This window comes from Trichosurus vulpecula, chromosome 4, assembly GCF_011100635.1.
Source record: "Trichosurus vulpecula isolate mTriVul1 chromosome 4, mTriVul1.pri, whole genome shotgun sequence".
In the NCBI taxonomy this organism is placed as follows: Eukaryota; Metazoa; Chordata; class Mammalia; order Diprotodontia; family Phalangeridae; genus Trichosurus; species Trichosurus vulpecula.
This window is the reverse complement of record NC_050576.1, coordinates 154771733-154798003: the sequence shown is the minus strand read 5'-3', so window position 1 is coordinate 154798003 and position 26271 is coordinate 154771733. Positions and strand designations below refer to the sequence as shown.

The window sequence follows — 26271 nt, the reverse complement described above, 5'->3', positions numbered from 1 at the left end:
GTAATTTCTTTTTTTTTCCCCAAGGCAATTGGGGTTTAATGACTTGCCCAGGGTCACACAGCTAGTAAGTGTCAAGTGTCAGAGGCCAGATTTGAACTTAAGTCTTCCTGACTCCGAGGCTGGCACTGTATTTACTGTACCCTATAATTTCTTGAAATATAATGCCCTCTAGATTCTTTTTCTGATCATCACCTTCAGATAGTGCAATAATTCTTAAATTATCTCTCCTTGATGTATTTTCCAGGTCGGTTGTTTTTTCCAATGAGTTACTTCACATTTTTTTCTATTTTTTAATTTTTCTGACTTTGCTTTATTGTTTCTTGAAGTCTCAGGGAATCATTAACTTCCACTTGCCCAATTCTAATTTCTAAGGAACAATTTTCTTCAATGAGCTTTTGTACTTCTTTTTCCATTTGACCAATTTCACTTTTTAAGGGGTTCTTTTCTTCAGTGAATTTTTGTGCCTCCTTTACCATTAAGCCAATTTTGTTTTTTAAGGTGATATTTTCTTCAGCATTTGTTTTGTGCCTCTTTTCCTGAGCTGTTAATTCTCTTTTCATAATTTTCTTACATGACTCCCAGGAATTCTTGCTGGCCTTGGGTACAATTATTATTTTCTTTGAAGCTTTGCTTGTGGCTGTTTTCACATCGTTGTCTTCTAAGTTTTTGTCTTGGTCTTCCCTGCCACTGTAGTAGCTTTTTACAGTCAAGATCTTTTTCATTGTTGTTTGCTCATTTCCTCAGCCTATTTCTCGACTCTGAACTTTATGTTAAAGTTGGGCTCTGCTCACCTTAGGGTAGGAGGCACTGTGCCAAGCTTTAGGCTTTTTCATACTGCATTTTCAGAGGTAGTTCTGGGGGTCTGCAAGTTTTCAGTTCTTTCCAGGGTGGTATTATCCTGGGAGAGGTGCAGTTACTGCTCTCCTTGTCTGCACTTTTGTCTTTATCTGGGAAGGGTCTTTGCTCCCCTGAAGCCACAAGTACTACTGCTCCTCTTGGCCTTGGAACTGTGACCAGAGCCACTGTTCCCTAATTACTGATCATAAGCATTCCTCTCTGTTCTGGAACTGTGACCCAGAACTGCTTATGGGCAATAGAGTTACCAATCAGTACCAGATGCACCCAGTGCCAGCAAAGCATCCTCTATGATAAATTTGACACCCTTACTGCCTGTGGGTTGAGAGCACCCAAAGCTGCTGCTACTACTGTTTGGCCACCTCCAGGACTCACCACTGGTGCTTCTGCCCCATTCAGGGCCTCCTCCCACCCTGGTGTTACAGACCTCTCCTGTGAATTTCCTGAATTGTCTTAAGCTAGAAAATGTCTTCTTCTGTTGTTTTGTTGGCTTTGTAGCTCCAAAATTTTACTTGAAGTGTTATTTTAAAGTTGTTTAGAGGGGAGTGCTAGGAGAATTCAGCTAGGTCCCAGCCTGTAGTCTGCCATCTTGGCTCCACCTAGTACTGCCTTTTCTGTTAATGAGAATCATGTGAACTGTATATTTCCTAAGGGAAGACAGTAGCCACCAGAAAGGAGAGTTTCTTGATACCTTCCATAAAAGGAAGGAGAGTTTTCCTGATGATCATGGGACTTAGATATGAGCCCTTTCTATACATTTTGTTGGGCTAAATAAAATCTGTTCTACATTTAATATCTTATTTGAGTGCTTTCAAAGTAAGGGAGAGAAAAACGAGTCATAAACTGACATTCCTATGGTGTCCCTGAGTAAGAACATGAGCCAGAGAAACTTTATGAGAGGTTCCTCATCCTTACCCCCCCAAGAAAACTTGTACCTGGATCCATTGCGTCTAGGGCCAGATTAAAGTTTAGAGGCATATGATAGGGTATAGATTACACATAGGTTACTGGCATATAAATATAAATGTTATGCCCATTTTAGAAAGGAAAAAAGTAAGCCTCAGAGAGATTAAGCAAATTAACGAGTCATTTAGCTAGGAAGTGCTGAAACTAGAACTTCAAACCAGGTTTCTTACTCAAATCTGGATGCTCTTTCCACTAGAACACACTAACTCCTTTGAATGAGTCCAAGCTACAATTGATTATGCCTTGCAAAACACAAAAGGCAAAACCTTTATGGACCATTAAGTGATTTTCATGAATCATCCAAGGGTTGAGAGACATGATATATTTGCTTCTAGGGACCATTAAGTTTACTTTATGAGTCTTTATATAATTTGCTTAAAGACTCGGTCTTTTTCTACATTAAATGATCATTTTTAAATGGTGTATATTACATCCCTTAGTGCTATTTTGAGATGTTAGATGCCATTAATCAATTGATAATTATTGAAAACGATTAAGTACTCAGAGCTCTCCTAGGCCCTGTGCTGATTATAAGGAAACTCAAACACATCATTCCTGCCCAAGAGACTTACTGGTTGGTGAGAAGGAGAAGACAGCTTCATGCAGGAGATGGGATTTAAAGTAGGCTCTGAACAGTAGATGCTGGGATTAGTTTAAGTAGAGGGAAAGAGGAGGGAATTCCAATCAGGGACAACAACATGAACAAAGATGTGGAGGAACAAACAAGAATATTTGGAGGTTATTAAAGAGCATGGTCAGACAACAATGAAAGGTAGACTTTGAGGAAGAACAGAAAATCAGTTGGAATGACTAGGGAATAGCCCAGCATGGTGTAGGATAGAGAGTCAGAGCTTAGTTTAGTCATGACCCCTATACACATTAGCTTGGGCAAGTCTCCTAAATTCTTAGTGTCACAGGTGACTTTTGTAAAATATTTTCCCCCAATTACATGTAAAAACAATTTTTAACATTTGTTGCTTTTTTTTGAGCTTCGAATTCTATCCTTCTCTCCTTCCCTTCCCCCATCCCAAAACAGTAAGCAATCTGATATAGAATATACATGTGCAATCTTGTAAAGCATTGCCATATTAGTCATTCTGTGCAAGAAAACAAGAAAGAAAGAAAGGAAGGGAGGGAGGAAGGGAGGAAGAAAGAAAGAAACAAAGAGTGTGTTTCAGTCTGTATTGAGATGACATCAGTTCTTTCTCTGGAGGCAGACAGTTTTCATCACGAGTCCTTTGAGATTGTCTTGGATCATTGTATTACTGAGAATAGTCAAGTCATACAATCCTGCTATTACTGTGTTCGATGTTTTCTTTCTTCTACTCACTTCACTTTGTATCAGTTCATGTAAATCTTTTTATTTTTTTCTGAAATCACCCTGCTTGTCATTTCTTACAGCACAATGATAATCCATTACAAATCATATGCCACAACTTGTTCAGCCATTCCCCAATTGATGGGCATCCCCACAGGCAACTCTTGAAGACTAAAAGACCTGTTTCTGATCTGAATTGATAGAGAGAGTTTCCTCATGGGAAGCTCCTTACACCAATGATATCACAGGCCTGGTTAAAAGCAAAACAACAACCAGGTGGGAGACCCTTGTCTCATATACATGAAAACCAAATGCAGAGGGCTCAGCTCTTCTATGTGATAAGGAACCTTGGTTAGAAAAATAGCAATTCTGATGTTTAGGGCTTGCCTTATCTCTTTGGGCCTCGGTTTTCTCAACTAGAAAGTGGGGACGCTAACTTCTCTTCTAGCTCTAAATCCTGGTATTATATTGACCATATACTAATTTTTTCAGATCAATTTAAATGAAAAGGTTTGATCTCCCTTTTCTCTGTTTCTATATATACACACAAACTGACCTTGGATAAGAGACAGAACTGTGGGGATTTTCTCTTTGTTTCTCTCCTGAACCTCTTCCTCCATTGAGGTCTTTCTAATTTTACCGCTTTCTTGTTTACATTGTGAGGAATGTCCCTTGGGTTTGGATCTGGGGTTGGAGGGAGCAGTCTGTAAAATGGACTTGTGTCTCTGCTCTCCCATGTCAGCCTCTCCACAGGGCTGTGCTGTGTTTAACAAAGAGGTGGTACTAGAAGGTGTAGCTGGTCCCAGCTCGGCTGGTATATTTGCTCTTGGGGCACCTACGCAAATCTTGGTGTGAGCAGCATGCCACTGAAGTGGAGGAGGAGAAGATAATTTTCTCATTGATTATGGGAATAGCAACCTTGCTTGAAAATGCACAGACCATTTATTTTGGAGAAATTCCAATTTCAGCTAATGGGTCCCAAACCCTTCGGCCAACTATGAGACAATTACACTTTTTGGAAACACGCACATTTTCCAGGCTATAAGGTTTCACATAGTAATTGCATCTGGAGGTATTTTCTATAATAACTTGCATTGCATTAGTGATTTTCAGATTGCAAAGCACATTCTTCCCAATAACCCTATGACGTAGGTAAAACCAGCATTATCCTTTCCATTTTACAGGTAACGAAACAAAGTTCTTAAAGGTTTAGTGACTTGTCCAGCCAGAAAGGAAAGAGGTTTATTATTTGGGTGAGCAGTGAAATCATAGCTAGTTTAGGAAAACATCCAAGAGACACCTCCCGTAAGAGGATTAGCTGGTGGGAAGAGTCCTGATGTGGAAGGCAGAAAGTCTGTGTTCCAGTCCCTGGTCTTGCTCCTGCCATATGACAAAGTGGACAAAGAGACTGATCTATGAGAAGTCAGTGGACCTGAATTCAGGTCCTGGCTCTTCCATTTCCATCTTGTATAACCTAGGGCAAATTATTTGCCCTCTCACCTTTAGTTTCCTATGATATAAAAAGACCAGGTTGAACTAATTCATTTTTAGATCCCTTTAAGCCCTAGGACAGTTTGCTGAATTGTTCTGACCTAGCAGTTCCTTATACTTAATTTCGTTCATATAGCATTTTTGATGTCCAAAGTGCTTTCCTTACTATGAACCTGTGACAAATGTGGCTCAGATATTATTCTCCCCATAAATGACTTGCAATGCAGGTAGCCTTTTTCCCAATAATAGCCTGTTGTGCAAAAATATTATTCTTTGGCAGTACTCATCATACTCCCAGCTCTATTTCTAATTTTTCAGTTGTTCAACATCAGAAACCAAGATGATTTTATTAATAAAAATTACATTAAAGAAAAAATATTATTCTTATGATTTGCCCATAATCATAAAGCTAGTAAATAATGAAGCTGGGATTCATCTAGGTGGGACAGTGGATAGTATTGGAAATGGAGTCAGGAAGACCCAAATTCACATCCTGCCTCAAATACTTATTAGCCAAAAGTTACTTCTTTTAGTCTTAGTTTATTTAGCTATAAAATGGGGATAATAAATAGCAGTACCTTACAGTGTTATTGCAAGGTTCCAATGAGATATACAAAGCGCTTAGCAAACCCCTAAAATGCTAGCTATTATTATTATTTAAATATAGGTCTCCCAGATCTCCTAGTAGGGGATTGAATGTCCTTGAATCAGTGGCTCGATGTTTCTGAGACCTAGTTTTCTCTCCTCCATTGTGCTTTGTCCTTTGTTTTCCAAGAGGACCAATTGCATCACAGGGTAATGTCTTGATTTGTGAGTGAACTGGATTTAAGTGAGGCAGAGTGGCACAAAGTCATCTGTCTCACTCTCGCTTCCAGAGTCATCAAAGTCCGATGGCAAGACAAGTCAGGATGTCTGGTGATGGCCTGGGATGCAGTGGATGACCGTAGGGTCATTGATGTCTGGCCAAGCTCTAAGTGTGCCACAGTGCCTTCCTCAGCTGCCTTTATAGCCATTGGAGCAAATTATTCTCATCCACTCATTCCACCATTCACACGCTTGGGGTGGTCATCTCCTAACTCACCAACAAGTGTGAGGTTCATTGGTTACCCTCAACCTGGTTTAGCCCTTTTTGCCTCAGTTTCTTCATCTGTAAAATGATCTGGAGAAGGAAATGGTAAACTACTACAGTATCTTTACTAAGAAAACCCCAAATGGGGATCACGAAGAGTTAGACACGACTAAACAACAACCATCATTTGGAAGTTTTTCCTAACATCATAACTGAATTAACCTCTTTACAACTTTCGCACTTTGCTCCTGATTCTTCCCCTTGAGGTAAAAGAAAACAAATCAAATCCCTCCTCCACAGACATGGCAGCTCTTCAAATACTTGAGCAAAGCTTTTTTCTTTAAGCAAATCTAACACGTTCTCCATATGACGAGGCTTCATCTTAAGCCAGCCATGTCCTCGCCGAGTCTTCTCTTTGTTGTTCAGTCATTTTTAGTCATATGTGATTCTTCATGACTCCATTTGGGGTTTTCTTGGCAAAGATACTGGAGTAGTTTCCCATTTACTTCTTCAACTCATTTAACAGATGAGGAAACTGAGGCAAATAGAGTTAAGTGACTTGCCCAAGGTCACTCAGCTACTAAGTATCCAAGGCTGGATTTGAATTCGAGAAGATGAGTCTTCCTGACCCCAGGATGACTCCTTATCACATTTATTTTCTACCAGCTAAACATGCTCAGTTCCTTTAACCAATCCTAGTATGTAATGAACTCAAGGACCTTCAACATCCTAGTTGCCCTCACCATTATTTACGTGCTTCTTAAACCACAGTGCCCAGAACTGAACACAATATTCCACATGAGGTCAGAGAAGGACTGAGTACAGTGGGACTATCACCTCCCTATTTCTGGAACTCTATCTCTCTTAACGCAGGCTAAGACCACATTAGCTTCCTTGGATGTTCTATCACATGCTGACTTTTATTGAGCTTGCTGTCTACTAAACCCCCCCCCCCCGATCTTTTTCAAAACAACAGCTATCTCCTCCCCTGCCCTATACATGTGATATGATTGGGTTTTTTTTGGTAATCCAGACTTTACTGCTGCTTAATTTCATATTATTTGATTAAGTCTAATGCTCTAGCCTGCCAAGATCCTTTTGGATACTGACTCAATCATACATCGTGCTAGCTATCCTTCCCAGATTACAAAACTGAGTCAAAGATAATACAATTATGTGTACATTTGATGAGTAACCATGTAAGCTTTTCTCCAAGTCTAATAAAAATGTCATACAGCATAGGGCCAACCACAGGTCCCTAGGTTTGTCTACTGGAGATCTGCTACATTGTTGGTGAACCATTAAACAACAACAACTCTTTGAATCTGACTGTCTTAATGAGCCCTGAATCCATCTAGTTGTATTGTTTAGACCACATCTCTCTTCTCCACAAAAATAGTATGAGATATTTTACAAAAGCTTTGCTAAAATCTAGGTAAGTTATATCCACAGCATTTCACTCATCTATTAGTTTACTAAGCCAGTCAAGAAAAGGAAAGGAGGTTAGTCTGACATGACTGGTTTTGATGAAACCATATAGATTTTTTTTTAATCGCTGCTTCCCTTTCTAGTTACTCATCAACCATCTTTTTAAAGAATTTTACCAAGAATTAAAGTCAAGCTCACTGGCCTATAATTTTCAGACTCTTTTCTCTTTTCTTTTTTGAAACTCAAGGCAACATTTGCCCTTTATCCTTCTTAAGTCTTGTGATAACACTCCTGTTGTTCATAATAATAATTGCTAACATTTCTCTAACACTTGAAGGTTTTCAAATGCTTTACATATGTTATCTTTTTGATATTTACAAAAACTCTGTGAGGTGGGTGCTACGATCTCCATTTTACAAATAGAGAAACTGAAGCTTACAGGGGTTGTGACTTTTCTAGGGTTTCAGAGCCAGTTAAGCACCTGAAGCAATATTCAGACTCAGGTCTTCCTGACTTTAATTCCAACACTATCCCCAAAGCCACGTAGTCACCTTTAACAATCTTTCAAATATTGCTGACAATGGCTCAACAATCCCATTTGCCGATTTCTCTTAGGGCCTAAGGATGTAGTTTACCTGGGCCAGGTGACTTGGATTCATCAAGGGTAATGAGGTATTCTCCTCCTAACTCCTTATTTATCTTGGGTATTGACTACTCAGAGTTAAGGTTGGAGGTTTGTTCTGTCATTTCCAGTGAAAATGTCACCCTTCTTGGAAAAGAAATAAAGCAAAAGAAGACTAAACAGCTCTGCCTCCTCCCTATTGTCAGTTTTTATCATCCCATTCACACCAAGTAACTCAGGTGGAGAGATCAAGGCCCAAAGAGTTGAGGTGACTTGCTTAGGATCACACAACTTGGCAGAACCAGAACCTGAACCCAGGTCTTCATAACTTAGCTAATAGCCTTTGCTATGTCATACTGCCTCTAATTCCCAAACCACATGCGTTAAGTGGGTTTCCCAAGACTATGGGATTCAATTCTACTCCTTTTCTTTCTATGAATCAGTATACACACTCAGGTAACACATATCCCTACAGATCTGGCGTTGGCCAGTATGGAAGGGCAAAGGCATCTGGGGAAGTGCTGGTCAGTGGTGACTCACAGGACCAAATCTTGTGGTGCTTCTGTTTTGGACGAGGACCTTTGCTGCACATGGAGGAGGGCTGGAGTACTTTCAAGCCGTAGAGAGGTCTGTGAGTGAGCAGAGTAGGTTATAAAAGAACATCTTCAGTGGAAGCTGAGTGAGAAATGAAAAGAATTAAGTCTCACAGTCTGGGTGGGAGATAGTGGGAAGAGAAGTATTATCATGACTAGTGGGGAGTGAGATTGAGCCTTTTCTGACATATTGCTGGGGGGAGACTCTAAATTTCTAGCTATGCCACTGACTATGAATTAAGTCTGGACATCTAAAAAGCTATGTTGTTTAACTTGAGTGGTTTTGGGAACCAAGCCATTTTTCGACATGGCTCTTAAGATATGGACAATGAGGTAATTGACCTGATTCTTACATGATACAGGGTGAGAAACAACCTTGAGATATACTGCTTATCCAAGTTACCTAGGCTAACATTGTGAGGATAGCTAAAGTAGTCTTTGCAGAGATACCAAAATCTGTTCCGGTCTACACACCCGGGGCTAAAAGCACTCCTAGAGAGGTCATCTGCTCCAACCTTTATCTGAAGCATGACTTCCATCTACAACATCCCTGTCAAATGTTTGTTGAATTGATATAAAGTGGATATCTTTCAGCCTCTGCTTAAACAATCTACAAAAACTTTCCAAAGCTGGGGAACTGAGTACCTCCTAAGCCAATCTCTTATATGCTTGGACAGATCTAATTGTTAGAAAGTTTTCTTTAAGACTCCAGCCAAGCCTAAGGTGTCCTAATGGTGGTATTCAGTATCCTTTGGAGAATCCCATTTTGTGCTCTTTTATGCTAATCATAAATCTGGCAACAGTATTTCCTTTCTGGTAGGAGTGACTTTGTCTCCTCTTGGCTAATCAAGCTGATGCATGCTCATGTATGATCTGTGGTGGTCTCATCAACTCACTCTTTTGTTACTGAAATAGCCTGCTGGTGGGTCTATATGCCTCAAGTCTCTCCCCACTCCGATTCACTAAAAACCACTAAAGCGATTTTTCTGAAATAAAAGTCTGATTATGTCATCACCCAATAAACTCCAGTGGCTTCCATTTGCTTCCAGGATCAAACACAAAATGTTCTGTTTGGTATTCAAAGCCCTTGATAACCTAGCCCCTGCCTACTTTTCCAGTCTTCTTATACCTTACTCCCCACCATGTACTTTGATCCAGTGACACTGGCCTCTTCAGGAACAAAGCACTTCATCTCGTGGCTCTAGGCATTCGCTCTAGCTGTTCCTCATGCCTGGAACTCTCTTCCTCCTCTACTCTGACTCTTGACCTTCTTGGCTTAGCCCACCTCCTATACCTGTTAAATCCTCAACCCCTCTTAAATCCAGTGCCTTCCTTCTGTTAATTAGTTCCTGTTTATCTTGTATATACCTTGCTTTGTATATATTTGTTTGTTTATTGTCTCTCCCTTTAGATTGTAAACTCCTTGAGCTCAGGGACTATCTTTTTCTATCTCCAGTGCTAAGCATAGTTCTTGGCACATAGTAGGCACTTAATAAATATTAATTGAATTGAATTGGACTCCATGTTAATATCACATACATTCAGAATCAAAACGCAAATTTTAAAGAGTGGCTTTATATATTGCCAGAAGGAAGGGGCCTCAGAAACAAAGCTACTTGGTTTTTATTCCCAGTTCTATCTATTGAAAATCTTTATTGCTGTTTTCCCAGTTAAATAGCCTTTCGTGTTTGCATAGTGTTTTATGATCGTATTTAATAAATGAATAAATGAAGCCAGAAGGCACATGCACTTCCTGCACTCACAGGCACGTGCATGCAGACACACAGGCACACAGGCACACACAGACACTCGGACACCCATACACGCACAGAGTAGGGCTACAGAAATAACAATTTGTGTTTATTTTGGACCTCTTACTGAGTAGAGCAGAGCTGTTTTATAAACATCTGATGAACCATACTAAAAGTTCTTGTGGGGGAAGGATGAAGTGTAATGGAATGAGTGCTGGATTTCGAGTCGAAGGGCCCAGGTTCAGGTTCTGACTCCACCTTTGTCAAGTCACTTTATCCCCAGGTCCCCATCTACAAAATTAGGGGATTAGACAAGATGACCTCTAAGATGACCTCTTGGCCCTAAATCTATGGTCCTATGAGGTAGGTTTTCATATTATACCTAAGAATATCAGGGCCAGGAGAAAATAAGCTACTTGCCCAACAAATATCACATTACTTATCTTGGAAGTTGTGAGGCCTTTGAATCACTGGATGTTTGTCATCATTGTTGGTCAGTCATTTCTGGTCACTTCCAACTCTCTATGACCCCATTTGGGCTTCTCTTGGCAAAGATGCCGGAGTGGTTTGCCATTTCCTTCTCCAGCCCATTTTACAGATGAGGAAACTGAGGCAAACAGGGTTAAGTGACTTGCCCAGGGTCACACAGCTAGTATCTGAGGCTGGATTTGAACTCAGGTCTTTTTGACTCCAGGCCTGGTGCTCTAACCACTGTGTCACCTAGCTGCTCTACACTGGGTATAGAGAGTACGAAAGTAGTCATCGCCACCATTACCAGCTCAAGGTACAAAGTCCTCTTGGCTTTGTTTGTTTGTTTTTACTGGACTGTGATCTCACTGATGTAGGAAACTGCTGGTAAGGAACTTCCTGTACCAGTCAGATCAGCCCTGGCTCAGCAATTTATAGTTGCCTAGGGCAGTGAGAGTCTATGGATTTGCCAGGATATCACAGGTAGTAAGTGGCATCAAGTCTTCCCACTCAGAGGCCAGCCTCTCCACTATACCACTCTCTGTCTGTTTCTCTCTCAGTCTCTCTGTCTCTCTCTCTGTGTCTGTCTCTCTGTCTCTCTCTCTGTCTGTCTCTGCCTCTGTCTCTGTCTCTCTGTCTCTCTCTGTCTCTCTCTTTCTCTCTCTCTCTCTCCCTCTCCCTCTCTCCCTCTCCCTCTTTCCATTGGCTGGAAACCCAGAATGGGAAATAACACTGTCGTCAGACCCACAGGATCATGAGGATTTAGAAATAATAAGGACTGTATATATCATCTGGTCCAATCCCATTTTTTGAGATAAGGAAACTGAGGTCTGGAGAGGTCATCTTTAAATTCAGAGGATGAGAACAATGTCACAAATTCTCATCAACCCCAGGCAGGACAGCAAAGTGAATGAAACTTCTTGTTCTCCCATCCTGCTAACTATCAAGGCAGCTTGGTGGCACAATCTTGCTTCCGATTCTTACTAGCTGTGTGACCTTCGACAAGACACTTAACTTTTCAGCCTCAGTTTCCTCACCAATAGAATAGGGATGATAATAGCACCCCCCCCCAGTTTTTGTAAGGATTAAATAAAATGTCATGTAAAATGATATGCAAGCTAGTTGTTATTAGGGGGAACCAAGACCTGGGTGTAATTACCCTGGTAAAACCAGGGATGGGTTGTGCACCTGACTCATCTCAAAGTGGGTGACCTAGGGCAGATACAGATAGATTGTCAACAAGAACCACTCCCAAACCAGCACACACCCAAGGGGAGTGAAAAATCAGATCATAAGCAGGAAAAGCCAATCCACTGTTATCTAGAGTGACAAATATTAACATTTCATGTCAAGCACCTTCTGTTAGGAGATGTCCCTGGAACTTGGGGCCCACTTTCTTCCTAAGACCCTGGATCCAAGCTCTCATCCTCTGACTCAGGGATTGCTCTAGACCCTTCCCTGCTACAGATTGAAGACAACATGGCTGCTGAACCTCCCCAAGGAATAGGGAGACAGTAATCCCAGGGGAAAAAAATTTTCCTGAATTCCCAACAGCAAATATGAGCAGCAGCTGGATTATATTTCTACAGTTCTATTTCTCAGCACTGACTGAAGTATCAATTTCCTCCAAATCCTGTGTCCTTTCTACATTTTATTCCATGAAATAGAAAAATCCCCCCCTTTTTATTTTCACCAAAAGAGGTTAAATTTTTTCAATTTACATTTTTTAAAAATCAACTATCTTTGCTACACATTTGCCCTACCCATCGCTAGACCACCCTGTAAGCTCTTTGCCATAAGGTCTTCCATCACAGAGATAGGATACTGGTCCAGGGGTGGGGAACCTACAGCCTTGAGGCTACATGTGGCCCTCTAGGTCCTCAAGAGTGGCCTTTTAAGTTTGGATTCAGTCAAAGGGCCACCCTTGAGGACCTAGAGGGCCACATGTGGCCTTGAGGCTGTAGATTCCCCACCCCTGCGCTCCTACTCTTTACCTGCCTGCAGCTTCCACTTGGTTGTTGTCTTCCTATCCTCAGGATGCAGTTTCAGGACCAGGGATGTGGCAGATTTGGCTAAATCACAGCCATCAGTGGATCATCTCATTGCCCTTCCTCCTTGCCACAGTCCCTCCAACTTCCTCACTTTGCTTTGGTAACTCATAGAGAGACCCCCAGCCACAGAGCTGAACAGAAATCGAAGTATTCTTCATTCCTTCCGTTTCCTCTGCACTTACCCCTGGACGTTTCCACACAAAAGGTATGGAGGGCCTCTCGCTGAAGAAGAGGGATGAGTTGTTGGCTGGAAAGTCCCCATCTTCAAACAAGGTGCCCCTCTGTAGGCACTCCTGCCTCAGCTGTTCAAAGGTCTGGCCTGAGGAGTGGATAGCACGGGCATCCTTGGGGACTGGATGTTCCCGGGGTCCCGGGGCCTGATAGGGGTAAGGCATGGTACTTCCCTGAAGCTCTCTGCTCCCACAGAGAAGGTCTGGAGGCTGGCAAGGAATGACAAAGGATGTGAGGAAGACAAAAGTATTTGCACTGGGTCAATGATGGATTAATGAGCCCAACAGAAATGTACCTCAAGGCAACGAATGAGCTTAGTCTCTCTTGGCACCCTTCTTTCCCGAGCAATGGGGCACACCCTCAGAACAAACTGGAGAGAGTATGTTTGACAGCTCAGGGGACTTCTGCAGTTCTCTGAATTCCTTCTGTAGCTAAACTAACATAGCAGGCAGAGAGGCAGCACCCTTCTGCTTAATGGACTGATTTGGCAGAGAAAGTAATATTTGCTTGATGGGAGGAGGAGAGCAAAAAGCCAAGTTCATACAGGAACTGGTAAAGTGGGTCATTTTCTCGTAATGTTGGTGGAGTGAGAGTGGTCTGGGCTGTGCCTCTGACCTGAGTGATAATGTCTTTTAGATCATAGAATCTTATGTCGGGGACATTCTCTTTGGTTATTACATTCCCTATAATCCTACGTGATGCTCAGCAGGTGTATATCCCAGGGGGAACTCTCACTGGATTTATATTTTAAAAATTCACTTTTTAAAAAAAATTTGAGTTCCAAATTCTTCTCTCCCTCCCTTCAGGCTATCCCTCACCCATTAAGAAGGCCAGCAAAATGATACCCATTATATATGTGAAATCATGCAAAACCTATTTCCTGATTTGCCATGTTGCTAAAAAAAGGCAAAAAACCCCAAAGTTTTAAAAGTATGCTCCAATCTGCACCCAGAGTTCATTAGTTCTCCCTCTGGAGATGGAGAGTATTTTTCATCATGAGTCGTTTGAAATAGTCTTGGATCATTATATTGATCAGAGTAGCTGTCTTTCACAATTAATTATCATTCCAATGTTGTCATTACTGTGTACAATATTCTACTTGTTCGACTCACCTCACTTTGCATTAGTTCATATAAGTCTTGCCAGGTGTTTCTGAAACCAGCCCCTTTGTCATTTCTTATAACACCTCACAATCATAAACCACAACTTGCCACCCCCAATTGCTGGGCATCCCTATAGAAACATTTCTAACATGCCTGGTGAGAAAAAAGGTATGAATACTTGTGAGCAAGACAAAAAGCAGGATGTTCCAAGTGGCAGAAAATGAAGAGACTTGAAATAGAAGGAGGAGAGAAGAGGAAAGTGAACGTAGAGGCTGTAGGCAGCCCATAGCTGAATCTAACTCCTATTACTACTCACAAGTATCACCTTAGAGCCATAACCCAGGTGGGGTGACAGGATATTTGTCCTAGAATGCCTGAAATTTAGAGAGTGCTGAAGTACTTATGCTCCTTTAGAAATTAAACAATTAATGAATTAGGGTGGTACCTCCCATATAGGATGCATGGTTTATCTCAGAACACTGTTGACTCACTGTGACTATACCTCATTGTTATCTGTCAGCTATGTTCCACAGCACTTACCTGTAGGACAATCTCTCCCACTCCCTGGCCTGGACCCTGGGCTGCCTCCTCTAATAGTTCCATTGTCTCTGCTAAAGCCCACCTAGACACATTTTTATCATATCCTAGGGTCAAATGAGATGACCACTGCCCTGCCTTCTACCATAACTTCGCTTCCTACCTGATTCCTCTCTCAACTTCCTCCTGAGGACTGTAATATCAAGGTATCATCAAAAAAAATATCAAGGTATCATCATAGCATGAGGGCATGGGCTACCAGAGGTGGCCTTCTAGGTCCTTGGGTGAGGCATTTTGACTGTCTAAATTTTACTTTTATTACTTATTAATTACTTATTAATAATTGTTACTTATAATAATTACTTATTACTTATTAATACTTTTATTAAGGAGATTTGTTCTGTGAAGTTTGGATTTAGTCAAAGGGTCACACTTGACGACCTAGAGGGCCACATGTGGCCTTGAGGCTGCAGGTTCCCCACCCCTGGGAGGGGGCAGATTAATTATCCTGTCATGATTGAACCCAACCAGGGTGCAATGAAATGACAGCCAAGGTCAGTGGTGACCCATCCTGAAATATGAATGAGTCCAAAGGCATGCACAAAAGTCACCAATGGCCCAAATAAAGTGAAGGCTTTTGGGCATCAGCCAACGTAACATCCCACAACACTGAGTTTCTAAGTGAGTTTCTTCTAGCTGGGTTCCTCACTTCTCCCTTCTTCATGAATAGCTTTGTGTTATTCCAAGGTCCTTGTCTCTTCTCTCCACTTTCCCAGTGTATAGGGTGGTTTCCCAAGAGCTTTCCTTTAGGATGTTGTCCTCTGAGTTTCAAGGTCTCATCCTGAACTCAAATGAATTTGTCTTCAAAAGTTGAACTGAGAGTGACATTTATGCTTTCTTCCAGCATGCCTTGTGGAGCTTGCCCCACGTGTCAGAACTGCTGATTACAGCTCTGCATTGCTAGCCTTTCAGAGGTTAAGGTGGCAGCACTGTTTGTCTCAAGAAGCCACTCACCAGAACAAATGATCACAATGCAGTTCTAGCCTGGAGAGAGAGCCCTGTAGACCCTGAGATCCCAGTGATTGTCAGACTTTGGGACTCCTCTGTTTGTTCAGTAGACAAGTCAATATACTTCACCTGTTCCTTAGCTCCCAATACTGTAAGTTAGAATGATGAACTTTCCCCTTAATGGGACCTGAGGCACAGGAGGAGGTAGCTTTGAAAAATCCCTGGCGCAAGTGGTAGTCTGATTTGATTTCCTTGTAGTATAACTACTGAGAGGCAGATAGGTGGCTCAGTAGATACCCTAGAATCAGGAGGATTATGAGTTCAAATCTAGCCTCATACACTAGCTACGTGACCCAGGGCAAGTCACTTAACTTCTGTCAGCCTCTGTTTCCTTAGCTGTAAAATAAGAATAATAATAGCACCTACCTCCCAGGGAATTGAGAAAAATTATTATTTCTCTCGTATTTAATAGCTGATTATTGAATTAGGACCAAAGTTTTTCCCCTTTTCTACTTCTTCAAACAGAAATCAACCATTGTGGGAAATCTTGGGCAAGACTTGCCCAGCCAAGATCTAATCAAAGAGGGTAAAGAAATTCTAAGTTTAGGTAAATTGATGGATTCCTGCTCATTGTGTTTATCCAAAAAGGTCTGGGAAAATGTAGATTCTCCCTTTTGTCAGACGGGTGATATGGAAATTGATAAGTCTCTTTGATCAAGATTTGGGTGCACCTTGTCATGTGCCTCAAGACCCTCATTGGAATAAGCCCACCTCTCATTATAATAGTCACTTTCCCATTAATTGTTAACCAATCAGAGTTGATTGCCACCCTCAGGAACACCCACTTTTCCGAGGGCATGAAAACTGTGAACCTACCACCATGAGTGGTCTTTGGTCCAAGAGAGACAGTCAAATGACCATTCTTTTTATTAATAAAATGCTAGCATTTTCAATAAAATGAATGATTACACCAAAACTTGAACTTGAACTTTTTAAACAGCACAGAATGTTGTATCAAATGAGATAATATTTGTAAAGCACAGTGCCTAGTCCATAACAAATGCTCATCTCTCCTTCTCTCACCCCCAGTACCCCAGTCTTATCAATTTTGCCTTACTATGATGTCATGTGCTATAAGCTGACTAGGTCAGAAAAAGATTCAGTCAAAAGCAGGGGCTCATGTGAAGGGGTTTTGAAAAAATGGTAGACTCAAGCAGGTCCCTGAAAAGAACAGTGGGATGGTACACTTAGAAGCCAGAATATTAGAATTGGGAAGGAATTAAAAGACCATCTAGTGCAATTTTCCACGCAGTGCCAAAATCCCACCTACAATATCTGATAAATCCTAGCAAGAAATTTCAGGAATAAGCCCCACTTTCAGATGGTAATACTTTCTGTACTAGAAAAGCTCTCTAAATATGATCTAATTGAACATCAACATTCTTCAACAACTTTTCCAGTCTGCCAATGATTATCCTAATTTTATAGCTGGGGAAAAATAAAGCCCAAGGAAGGAGACTGATTTTTCTAAAGTCACACAGCGAATCAAATTTTGGGTTTGGAAGGAGCTGGGTTAACTTGGCAGTAAAACAAAACAAAACAAAAAGCCTAGGGCCACCACTACGCTCAAGTGCCTGAATAGGAATTTAGCCTTTATGTAACTTCAAAACCCACAAAAGCTTCCCTTCTGGCTTGGGGACTTTCTGTGCAAAGGACCCTGTTACATCCACACCACCAAACAACAGCTGCCTCAATCAGTTACCTTCCTCAGCCTTCATATATCATGTATCCTCATCTCATATTTCAAGCTCTCCTTGGGGAGACTTTCTTCTCTCACTCTTTCTTGCATGCCCTTTCATAGCTGGATGTTGGAACCACAGGCCCTAGGGCCATGTTACGTTTATGACAGCAGTCAAATGAGCCTCTGCTCCAAAGGATTCAGCTGCCAGCATCTTGGCTCCCCAGGAGCCCAGGGAGGCAAAGCTGCTTGGAGCTGATTAAGGGCACCATGCAGGAGAGCAGGTGCGGTGGCATAAAGATCATTTATTTCTGGTGACATTTGTATCTGGGAGAAAAGAACATCAGCATTTATTGCGCTCCCCCTCCAAAGACCCAGCTGCGTGGAGAAGGGGCCCCCAAGCTAAATCCAATGCTGTCAGAAAGCTATAGGGGTGTTGCTATTATTTAATGCTTTACAGCCCCTGAGTGCTTTATATTTCCATTAATCACCCCTCCCAGTAACTCCAGGGTCCACTTGAGTACCATTCTTATAAATTTAGTCTGTCCTTGAAGACTAGAGGAATTGAGCGCCTGGCTTCCTAAGGCCTTGTTATTGTTCTGGAACTGTGTCGTCTAGGTGATCCTTGAATTACATTTTCATTCAGGTTAAGAGTCCAAAGGAGAGAACACAGCAAGAGAACTAACTCAGGAGATTGAAATGGAATTTGTATCAGAAGACCTGAATTCAAATCATGATTCTGCTACTTCCTAGCTCCAGGGCTTAGGCAAGTGATAAGGCCCTTAGCTTCCCGATTTATAAAATGAGGAAGTTGGACAAGTTGATCTCTAAGGGCTCTTCTAGGTTTCATAACCTGTGGATAATACATGCTCCACCCTGCCAAGCTACTAGTGTCCCCTTCTCCCAGAAATGACTTTATATTTACTTTGCATTCTGTTTTGCACATATTCATACACGGTTTTTTTCCAATAGAATGTAAGCCTCTTGAGGGCAGAACTCAATTTTTTTCACCTTTGTGTACGTAGCACTTAGCACTGTGGTAAGTGCTCAATAAAGGCTTTTTGATTTTTTAATTTAATTGTATGAATTGTTTATGTATCACTCACTGATTCCTGCAACCCCTTTGGCATCACTCTCTCATTTTCTCTTCCTCTGCCTAGACAGAGACAACGATTTCAACAGCTCTATTTTAAGGGTTGCTAGATAACCCAGTATCCGAATCTAGTTCCCATAATATGTTGAAGGAATGGTCACCAGGAGATGCTTTTGGATTTTTAAATTTAATTGTATGAATCGTTTATGTATCACTCACTGATTCCTGCAACCCCTTTGGCATCACTCTTTCATTTTCTCTTCCTCTGCCTAGACAGAGAAAACGACTTCAACAACTCTATTTTAAGGGTTGCTAGATAACCCAGTGTCTGAATCTAGTTCCCATAATGTGCTGAAGGAATGGTCACCAGGAGATATTTTCTACTCTTTAGAGAAAAATGCTATCAAAGTTGATAGTGTTATCATTGGAGGGAGTGGAGGGGGTTCTTCATTTTTTAACCAGCTTGACACTGTCATCGGTTGTAAGAGCAAAGTCCAGAGATGTGAGTGATGTTCAGCCATGGTGTCCTAACAGGGATCATTTATCATTTTAGCTATACTTTTGCTTTGAGCAGCTGACAACCACCTAAATAGCCTGTTAATATAGTTTCCAGTTTCTAAATCAATTGATTTATAGCCTGGAGTGGGATCTAGTGTACCTGGGTTGTCTTGACCTGAAACCAACTTGTCTTGTCCTTTCTACTCTATGCCATAAAAATGTTATTTCTAAAAATATTATAGTTGTTTAGGTTTTAACATTATAGTGATGCAGTATTAAGTGTGTGGCACAGGGTAGCAGAAAGAACATGGTATCGGGACTGTCAGTCAATCAACAAGCATTTGTCAATCACCAACCTTGTGCCAGGCACTGTGTTAAGTGTTAGAGATTCAAGGACAAAAACAAAACAGTTTCTTCTCTCAAGGAGCTTCCCCTTAATTAAGAAAGTTATATGTATACATGTAAATGGGTATGTAAATAAAAGATCTATACAAAGTAGAATCTATTTTTGAGGGGTAGTGTATGGGGAGACACTGGCAGTTAGGAGGGGAACAGGATAAGCTGCATGGAGAGAGTGCTTGAGCTGAAGGTCAAAGGTAATCAGGAATCCCAAGAGACAGATGTGAGGAAGGCATATGGTACATTCGAGGCTACGTGATAGCCTATGCAAAGGCATGGAGATAAGAGATGAAACTTCACAGGGGAGAGGCAGCAAGAAGTTCAGTTTGGTTGAGACAGTGGGTGAAGAAGAGTAATTTTAAAAGCCTGGAAAAGTTGGCCAGGTCCAGGTTCTGAAAGGCTTTAAAAGGCAAACAGAAGAGCTTATTTTGTCCCGCAAATAACCAGAGGAAATTTGAGGCACTTCCTGTTTTCAGTTCTAACATTCCCTGGTGTTTAACCCAAAGGGACCCCCTAGAGTAATTTTGATTGTATATTGTCTCATCGATTCTCTCTGCCTCTCAGAGTTCTTAAGAATGCTGAGTTTGCAAACTTTCCCTGCAGACTACTCGGAAACAAACAGATAAACCAATAAAAGTAAATAAATGAAGTTGACTGAGAATCTCATCTGAAATACGAGTCCAATCTTGCTTTCTGATAGGAGATGGTATGAGAGCACCTAACTGCCCTAGATAAGCTAAAGTCATAAGAAATGGATGAACCACCTCCCAAATTATTTAAAAAAAAATAAGCTGAAGGAGGTGATTTCTGAGCCACTCTCAGTGATCTTTAAAAGATTTTGGCAAATAGGAGAGCTGCCACAGGTCAAATGTTCCCAGTTTCTAAAAAGGTAAGAGAGTCTGTGAATTAGGGCCAGTGAGTTTGATTTCCATTTTGAGCAAAATTCAAGAACATGTTTGTAACACAAACACCCTTTGTTCTCCATTCACTCCTCCTCCTCTTCCCCTTGCTGTGAGAAGCCACGGGGTTTTGGACTCAGGGAGCAAGAAAGGAAGGGATGTGACACAGTAGAAGCAGAGAGAAATGGCCCATTGTTCAAGGGGAACAGGGTTCATGACACGGGAAAAAGATGCAGTGATAGTGGCATCATCACCTCCTGCCTAGGGTGGCTGTGGATTCAACTAATTACGCTCTGTAATAAATTAAGTATGGCCACATGAGATCAAAGGTACTCTGCAGTAACCATCAAGCCTCCTGAGTCCTAGTTCATTTGGGATCCCATATTCCATTTCCCATGTCATGTTGACTAAGACCTTGACTCCAGAGTTCTTGTGTCTGCACCTGAGGACAATGGAAAGTCAAAGTTCAGAATCACGAGGGAACTACGGTTGTACTCTTTAGCCCACTCAAAGGAAGACTCAGATTGTCTACGTCCTAGATGTCCATATTGCCTATGTCTGTATGACTACGTCTTAGGTCTATATAGGGTGGGGCTTCTGGGGTCTAGGAGCTTATTGGGCTCACAGGTAGATGTTTATGTTTTATTACACATTTGTTCCCTAGTTGTTACGTATAAGTTATTTACTTGTTATTTCTATTCTAAGAGGAAAATCTCTGCATACAGATTTCTGGTATGTCGATCTGTTTCAATGGGAGATCCAACTCCACTATAGCATGGCGACATCGCTAATGTTTGTTGCAATTCTACAGCTTGAAGTGGGGTTGGGTTAGCAGTCAGTGGAGGCATAGAGCTAATCTTGATCGGATAGACCTTCAAACACACACACACACACACACACACACACACACACACACACAACTAGTTAGTAAGTGGCAACCCTGTAAAGAGACAGAATGTTGAGGGTTAGTAGTTCATTGGATAAGGCATGCACAAATCAGTAGAGAATGAGATTCTTCAGAGAATGGCTAACAGTACCCCCTGGTGGTTAAATATTACAAGGGTGGCAAGTGAATGAAAGAGAAGCAGTAATTGCAAAGAACATGGCTTCATCGAGATTAGGTCATGCCAGATATATTTCATTTCTTCTTTTGACAATCTCATCTGATTGATAGCTAAGAAAAATGCTGTCGACATAGATTGTGCAGATTTTAGCAAAGCATTTGACAAAATTGCTCGTTTATTTTTTCAAGGCAAGTAATGTAGAAAGATGATAGTACAATTATGTGGACTCAGAACTAGTTGACTGGCCATACTTAAAAAGTTGTCATTAATGGCTCCACATTAGCTTGGAAGGAGGTATCTAGTGTAGTGCTACAGGGACCTGTGCTTGGCCTGATGCTGCAACACACACACACACACACACACACACACACACACACACACACACACAATCACTGATTTGGATAAAGAGGCAGATGCCAAATTTTTCCATTTGCAAATGACACAATACTGGGAATGATAACAAACATACTGAATTATAATCAGGATCAAAGAAAGATTTCGACAAGATAAACTTTATGTTGAACCTAATTAAATAAAATTAAATAGGAATTTATTTAAAGTTTCTGATTTGGGTTCAAAAAATAAGTTCCATGGGTACAAGCCTATACCCAGTTAAATTTTCATCTTTTATAGGAAGACTTTCCCAATCCCTCTTAATCCTAGTGCCTTCTCTCTGGTAATTATTTCTTATTTATCCTATATATAGCTTACTTTGTATACACTTATTTGCACTTCTCTCTTCTATTAATTCCTTGAGGTCAGGAACTATCTTTTGCCTCTTTGTATCCCCAGAACTTAGCACAGTGCCTGGCATATAGTAGGAGCTTAATAAAGGTTCGTTGATTGATTGATAGACAGTAATTCTTTTGAAAAAGATATGAGTCAATAGTGTCACATGATAGGAAAAAAACCCAATGTGAGCTTATGCTGTATTAGAGGAAATACAGAGTCCAGGACTAGGGAAAAAATGGCTCTTCTCCTCTGCCCTGGTTAGACAATATCTGACATATTGTATTTTGCTCTGGGCTCCACCATTTAGGAAGAATATTGTTTTGTTTTTTAATTTTTATATTTTATTTTTTCTCAATTATATGTAACAACAATTTTAAACATCCTTTTTCTAAATTTTGAATTCCAAATTCTCTTCCTCCCTCCCTATCTTCCTCCTTTCTTCAGAAGGCAAGGAATTCGATATAGGTTACACAGGTGCAGTTGTACAAAACCTATTTCCATATTAGCCATGTTGTGAAAGAAGACACATACCAATACAACCAATAACAACAAGAAAAATTAAAAAGCTTTTAAAAAGTATGTTTCCATCTTCATTCAGACTCCGTCAGTTCTTTCTCTGGAGGTTGATAGCATTTTTCATCATAAGTCCTTCAGAGTTGTCTTGAATCATTGCGTTGCTGAGAATAGCTAAGTCATTCAGAATTGAACATTAAACAATATTGCTGTTATTGTGTGCAATGTTCTCTTGGTTCTGCTCACTTCAGTTTGCATCAGTTCCTTTAAGTCTTCCCATGTTTTTCTGAAACCATCCTGCTCGTCATTTCTTATAGCACAATAGTATTCCATCACTATAAAGGACATTGTTAAGCTGAAGAGCATTCAGAGGAGGGCAACCAGGAAGGTTTTTTTAAAAACAAAACCTGTAGTCCATGCTATATGATTGACTGAAGGAACTAGTTATGTTTATCTTGGAGATGAAGGATAAATAAAGCACTAATAGTGTTTATTATAGAGACTGTGAGATTTTCTATGTGGTATTACTACATTTGTATATGCCGTTATAACTACAGTGTGGCAACTGGGGCGATGGTCCCAAGGTGCCAATGTTCAATGGGTGCACTTCTGTCCCCTGGTGGTCCACTGACCTGGGGTTGCTGTGCCCTGAGGTCTTCTGTTAACCAATCGCCATACAGGGCCATGAGGGTCCTACCTTTTGCCTTGGGCTTACCTTGTGCAGTAAAAGTCCTGCCTCTTTCCCATCCCACTACAACCCTGACCTGATGATAAATCTCCCTCTGCTTCTTTCTGGAGGTCACCCAGAGAATGCTCTAACTGGGGCAGAATATCATCTGTTACCCCTCCTTTCTTCCCACCAGTGAAATTGCTCTACAATTTGCTGGAATTTCTAGTTTAATCTATCCAAGTTAAAATTGATTTGTAAAGGAAAAAAATCCCTCTTATGAATTCTCTTCTAGTGCCTTGATCTATATGTGCTTATTTAGTGCACGGTATATATCTATGTATCTTCTTTTTAAAAATTAGTATTTTCAGCCTGTGATGATTTATCTTTTGCATCTCTTCTGGCATTGCATCCATCGCTGCTTTCTATTTCCTTCCTTTGACATACTCTATTCAATTCCTCGTAAATGATATATTCTTCCACTTTGGGGAGGCTGCATTAAGCAGCAAACACACAATATGTTTGCCTGGATGAATAGCTCAAGAAGATATCTATTTGTCTCTTGTAAGCTAATGGCTTTCATAAAGTTTCATTGCAATCTTTATGACATGACTTCTGAAGCAAATTTATTAGTTTGAATTTCTATGAAAAGACAATTTATAAAATCACAGATTGTCAGTCATACCCCATCTCTCAATGAAAAGCAATAGTGATGGGGCCTTGCATTTGCATAGCCCTTGGTAAATTTCCAAAAGGTTTGCTTTGTGTTCTTTACTAAGTACCATTAATTAGTCTTGTTCATAAAATAAATTTTTTTTATTTTTAGTCACTAATATATTGTGTGTATTGTGTCAAATTCTACCTGCTGTGGTAAATTCTGCTTCCTGGAGTTCTCGTAGGGTGCAGTACACAAAAACATTATTAATCTCAGTGTGATTTATTATTTGTATGTTACTAATAATTCCTATTGTTATAATGATAATTATCATAATAATGTCACCATGATCCAATAATATCTGAAAGTATCATGGCCTTAGCCTTAGCAATTGAATTCAATAACAGCTCAATTCAGTAACTATTTATGAACTATTATTTATTAAATTTATTAATTAACTATTATTTATTAAGCACCTATTATGTAAAAGGCTTCAAGTGCTAGGGATACAAAACCTGAAAATACATGCATATACATAGTTATGTATATTATGTGTTACATACAATAATCTTGATGTGACATATATAATGTTACAATATATTATTAACTACTTATTAAGGACCTATAATATAAACAGCTGCTATAATATAAAAAGGTTGGATATATACATACATATTTTGCAAATATACACATATGTGTTATGTGTATTATATATAATTTTTTTATATAGCATATGTAAAAACCTTTTTGGGTCATTTGGGAGGTTAAAACTATTTTCATAATAATATTAAGATATTTGAACTTTAAATATGGTAAATATCAATAAATATAACCAGTGGCATGTTGGTAAATGTTTTCCAACTGGCTCTCCAAAAAGAAGTACCCTTGACATTTTAAAGTATAATCTACATTATTAACATTTTCTCCATTACTTTTTAAATTCTATCCAGACAATCATTAAAACAATATATCATGCTCTAATATGTAGCATTTGCTGATTTCTGAGTTTGAAAATGCTCACACTGAAAATTTAACTTTTAACTCTTGTAAATTGGTAAGAGCTGGCTCCAACATATTATAGTACATAACCTGCATAAACAAAAGCTCCATAGGAAAATCCTCAATAATTTTTGAAAGTGTAGGGGAGTCCTGAGACCAAAAAGTTTGAGAACTAGGAAATGTAACATGTAAACAGATTAAACACATGCAAGATAATTTGAGGAGCCAGATAGTACAGACAACTAATTCCACCTCTACATCCTGGATCCTATAAACTAAGGGCACCAGGAAAGGCTTCCTGCAGAAATTGGCCCATAAAGTGAACTTGGGGCTGCATGGCTGATAAGGATGACCTCACAGTTTGGTGAGGCAAACTCCCAGGCAAACCATCTTGCATGTGTGATTGAACCTAGAAACAGCTGAAGCTCTAATCCAGCATCATTTATATGGGTGCTTTATTTAAAGCATGATTTGTACAACTTGGTAAAGATCGCTCCATGACTTTTCAGAAGAAAAAGCTAGCATTTCAGCTGACTAACCACCTATCTAAGTTTTAACTTGAAGCAAAAACCATGGGCTGGAGGATAGCCTTGATTCATGTTACTGGCTTCCAGGACCTTGAGTTTCCCCACTTTTTTTGTTTAAAAAAACTAATCAAGGAAAGTGTTTCTGTTCCTTCTCTAGACAAGGCTGATGATGTTCAAGCTTTATAGCCCAGCTGCTACAACATTTCAAGCAGGCCATAAATGTGTTGGAAATAGATATCTATTAATCAATTGAACTAGCCTAGGGTGATCTTGCTTAACAATTTTTATACCAAATACTAATACAGGAAACATTGAATAAGTACCCTAACAAGCCCAATAGAGAAATTCATATATGTGGGGGTAAGGGTAGAGGGAAGAGGAAGTGTGCTAAAGAGGACAGAGACCAGACATTAAAGTAAAACAAAAGAGAAGCAAACAAAAAACCTGGGTTCAAATTTCAACTCTGATGCATAGGGGCTATACAATCATGGGCAAGTCCCTTACCTCCAAGTACCGAGGTAGGACTAAGTCAAAGAATGGCTATAGATCTGCTTTGGTACAGGGAGTTTCCTTACTGGAAATTCTTTGCATGAGAGGGGTCAAACATGTGGCAGACAGGCTGCATTGTGGTCTACAACACTCCCAAGTGGGGCTAGATTGAAGGGTAAATGGGAAATATTTACCTAACAAAAATACAATAGAACATAGATAATGTTAATATGTGATTTTCTAAGTCAAGATGCTGCTTGTAGGGATCCTTATGTAAAATTTAGTGTCTCCGGTCCTCTTCTATTTTAGCTTAGTATCAGTTCTAGAACAATGAAATCCCATGTCTGGACTACATAGTATTGGCCTCAAAGCCAGGAAGACCTAGGCTCCAATCTTGCCTGTGACATCCATTGGCTGTGCATTGTAGGTAAAACACTTAACATCTAAATGCCCTCAGACAACTCACTATAAGAGTATAAATTGCAGGGGTTGTTATGCATTGGTAGA

The 26271-nt window shown here is 40.3% G+C and overlaps 1 protein-coding gene across 1 annotated transcript in view; it reads right to left on the bottom strand.

Moving 5' to 3' along the window:
• The window catches only part of CAPN9 (calpain 9), a 64285-nt gene extending 51278 nt beyond the window's left edge, over positions 1-13007 (bottom strand). The window contains exon 1 of the mRNA XM_036756696.1: positions 12795-13007. Coding sequence (XP_036612591.1) covers positions 12795-13007 — 213 coding nt within the window. The remainder of the gene's footprint in view (positions 1-12794) is intronic.
• Positions 13008-26271: the final 13264 nt, after the last annotated feature.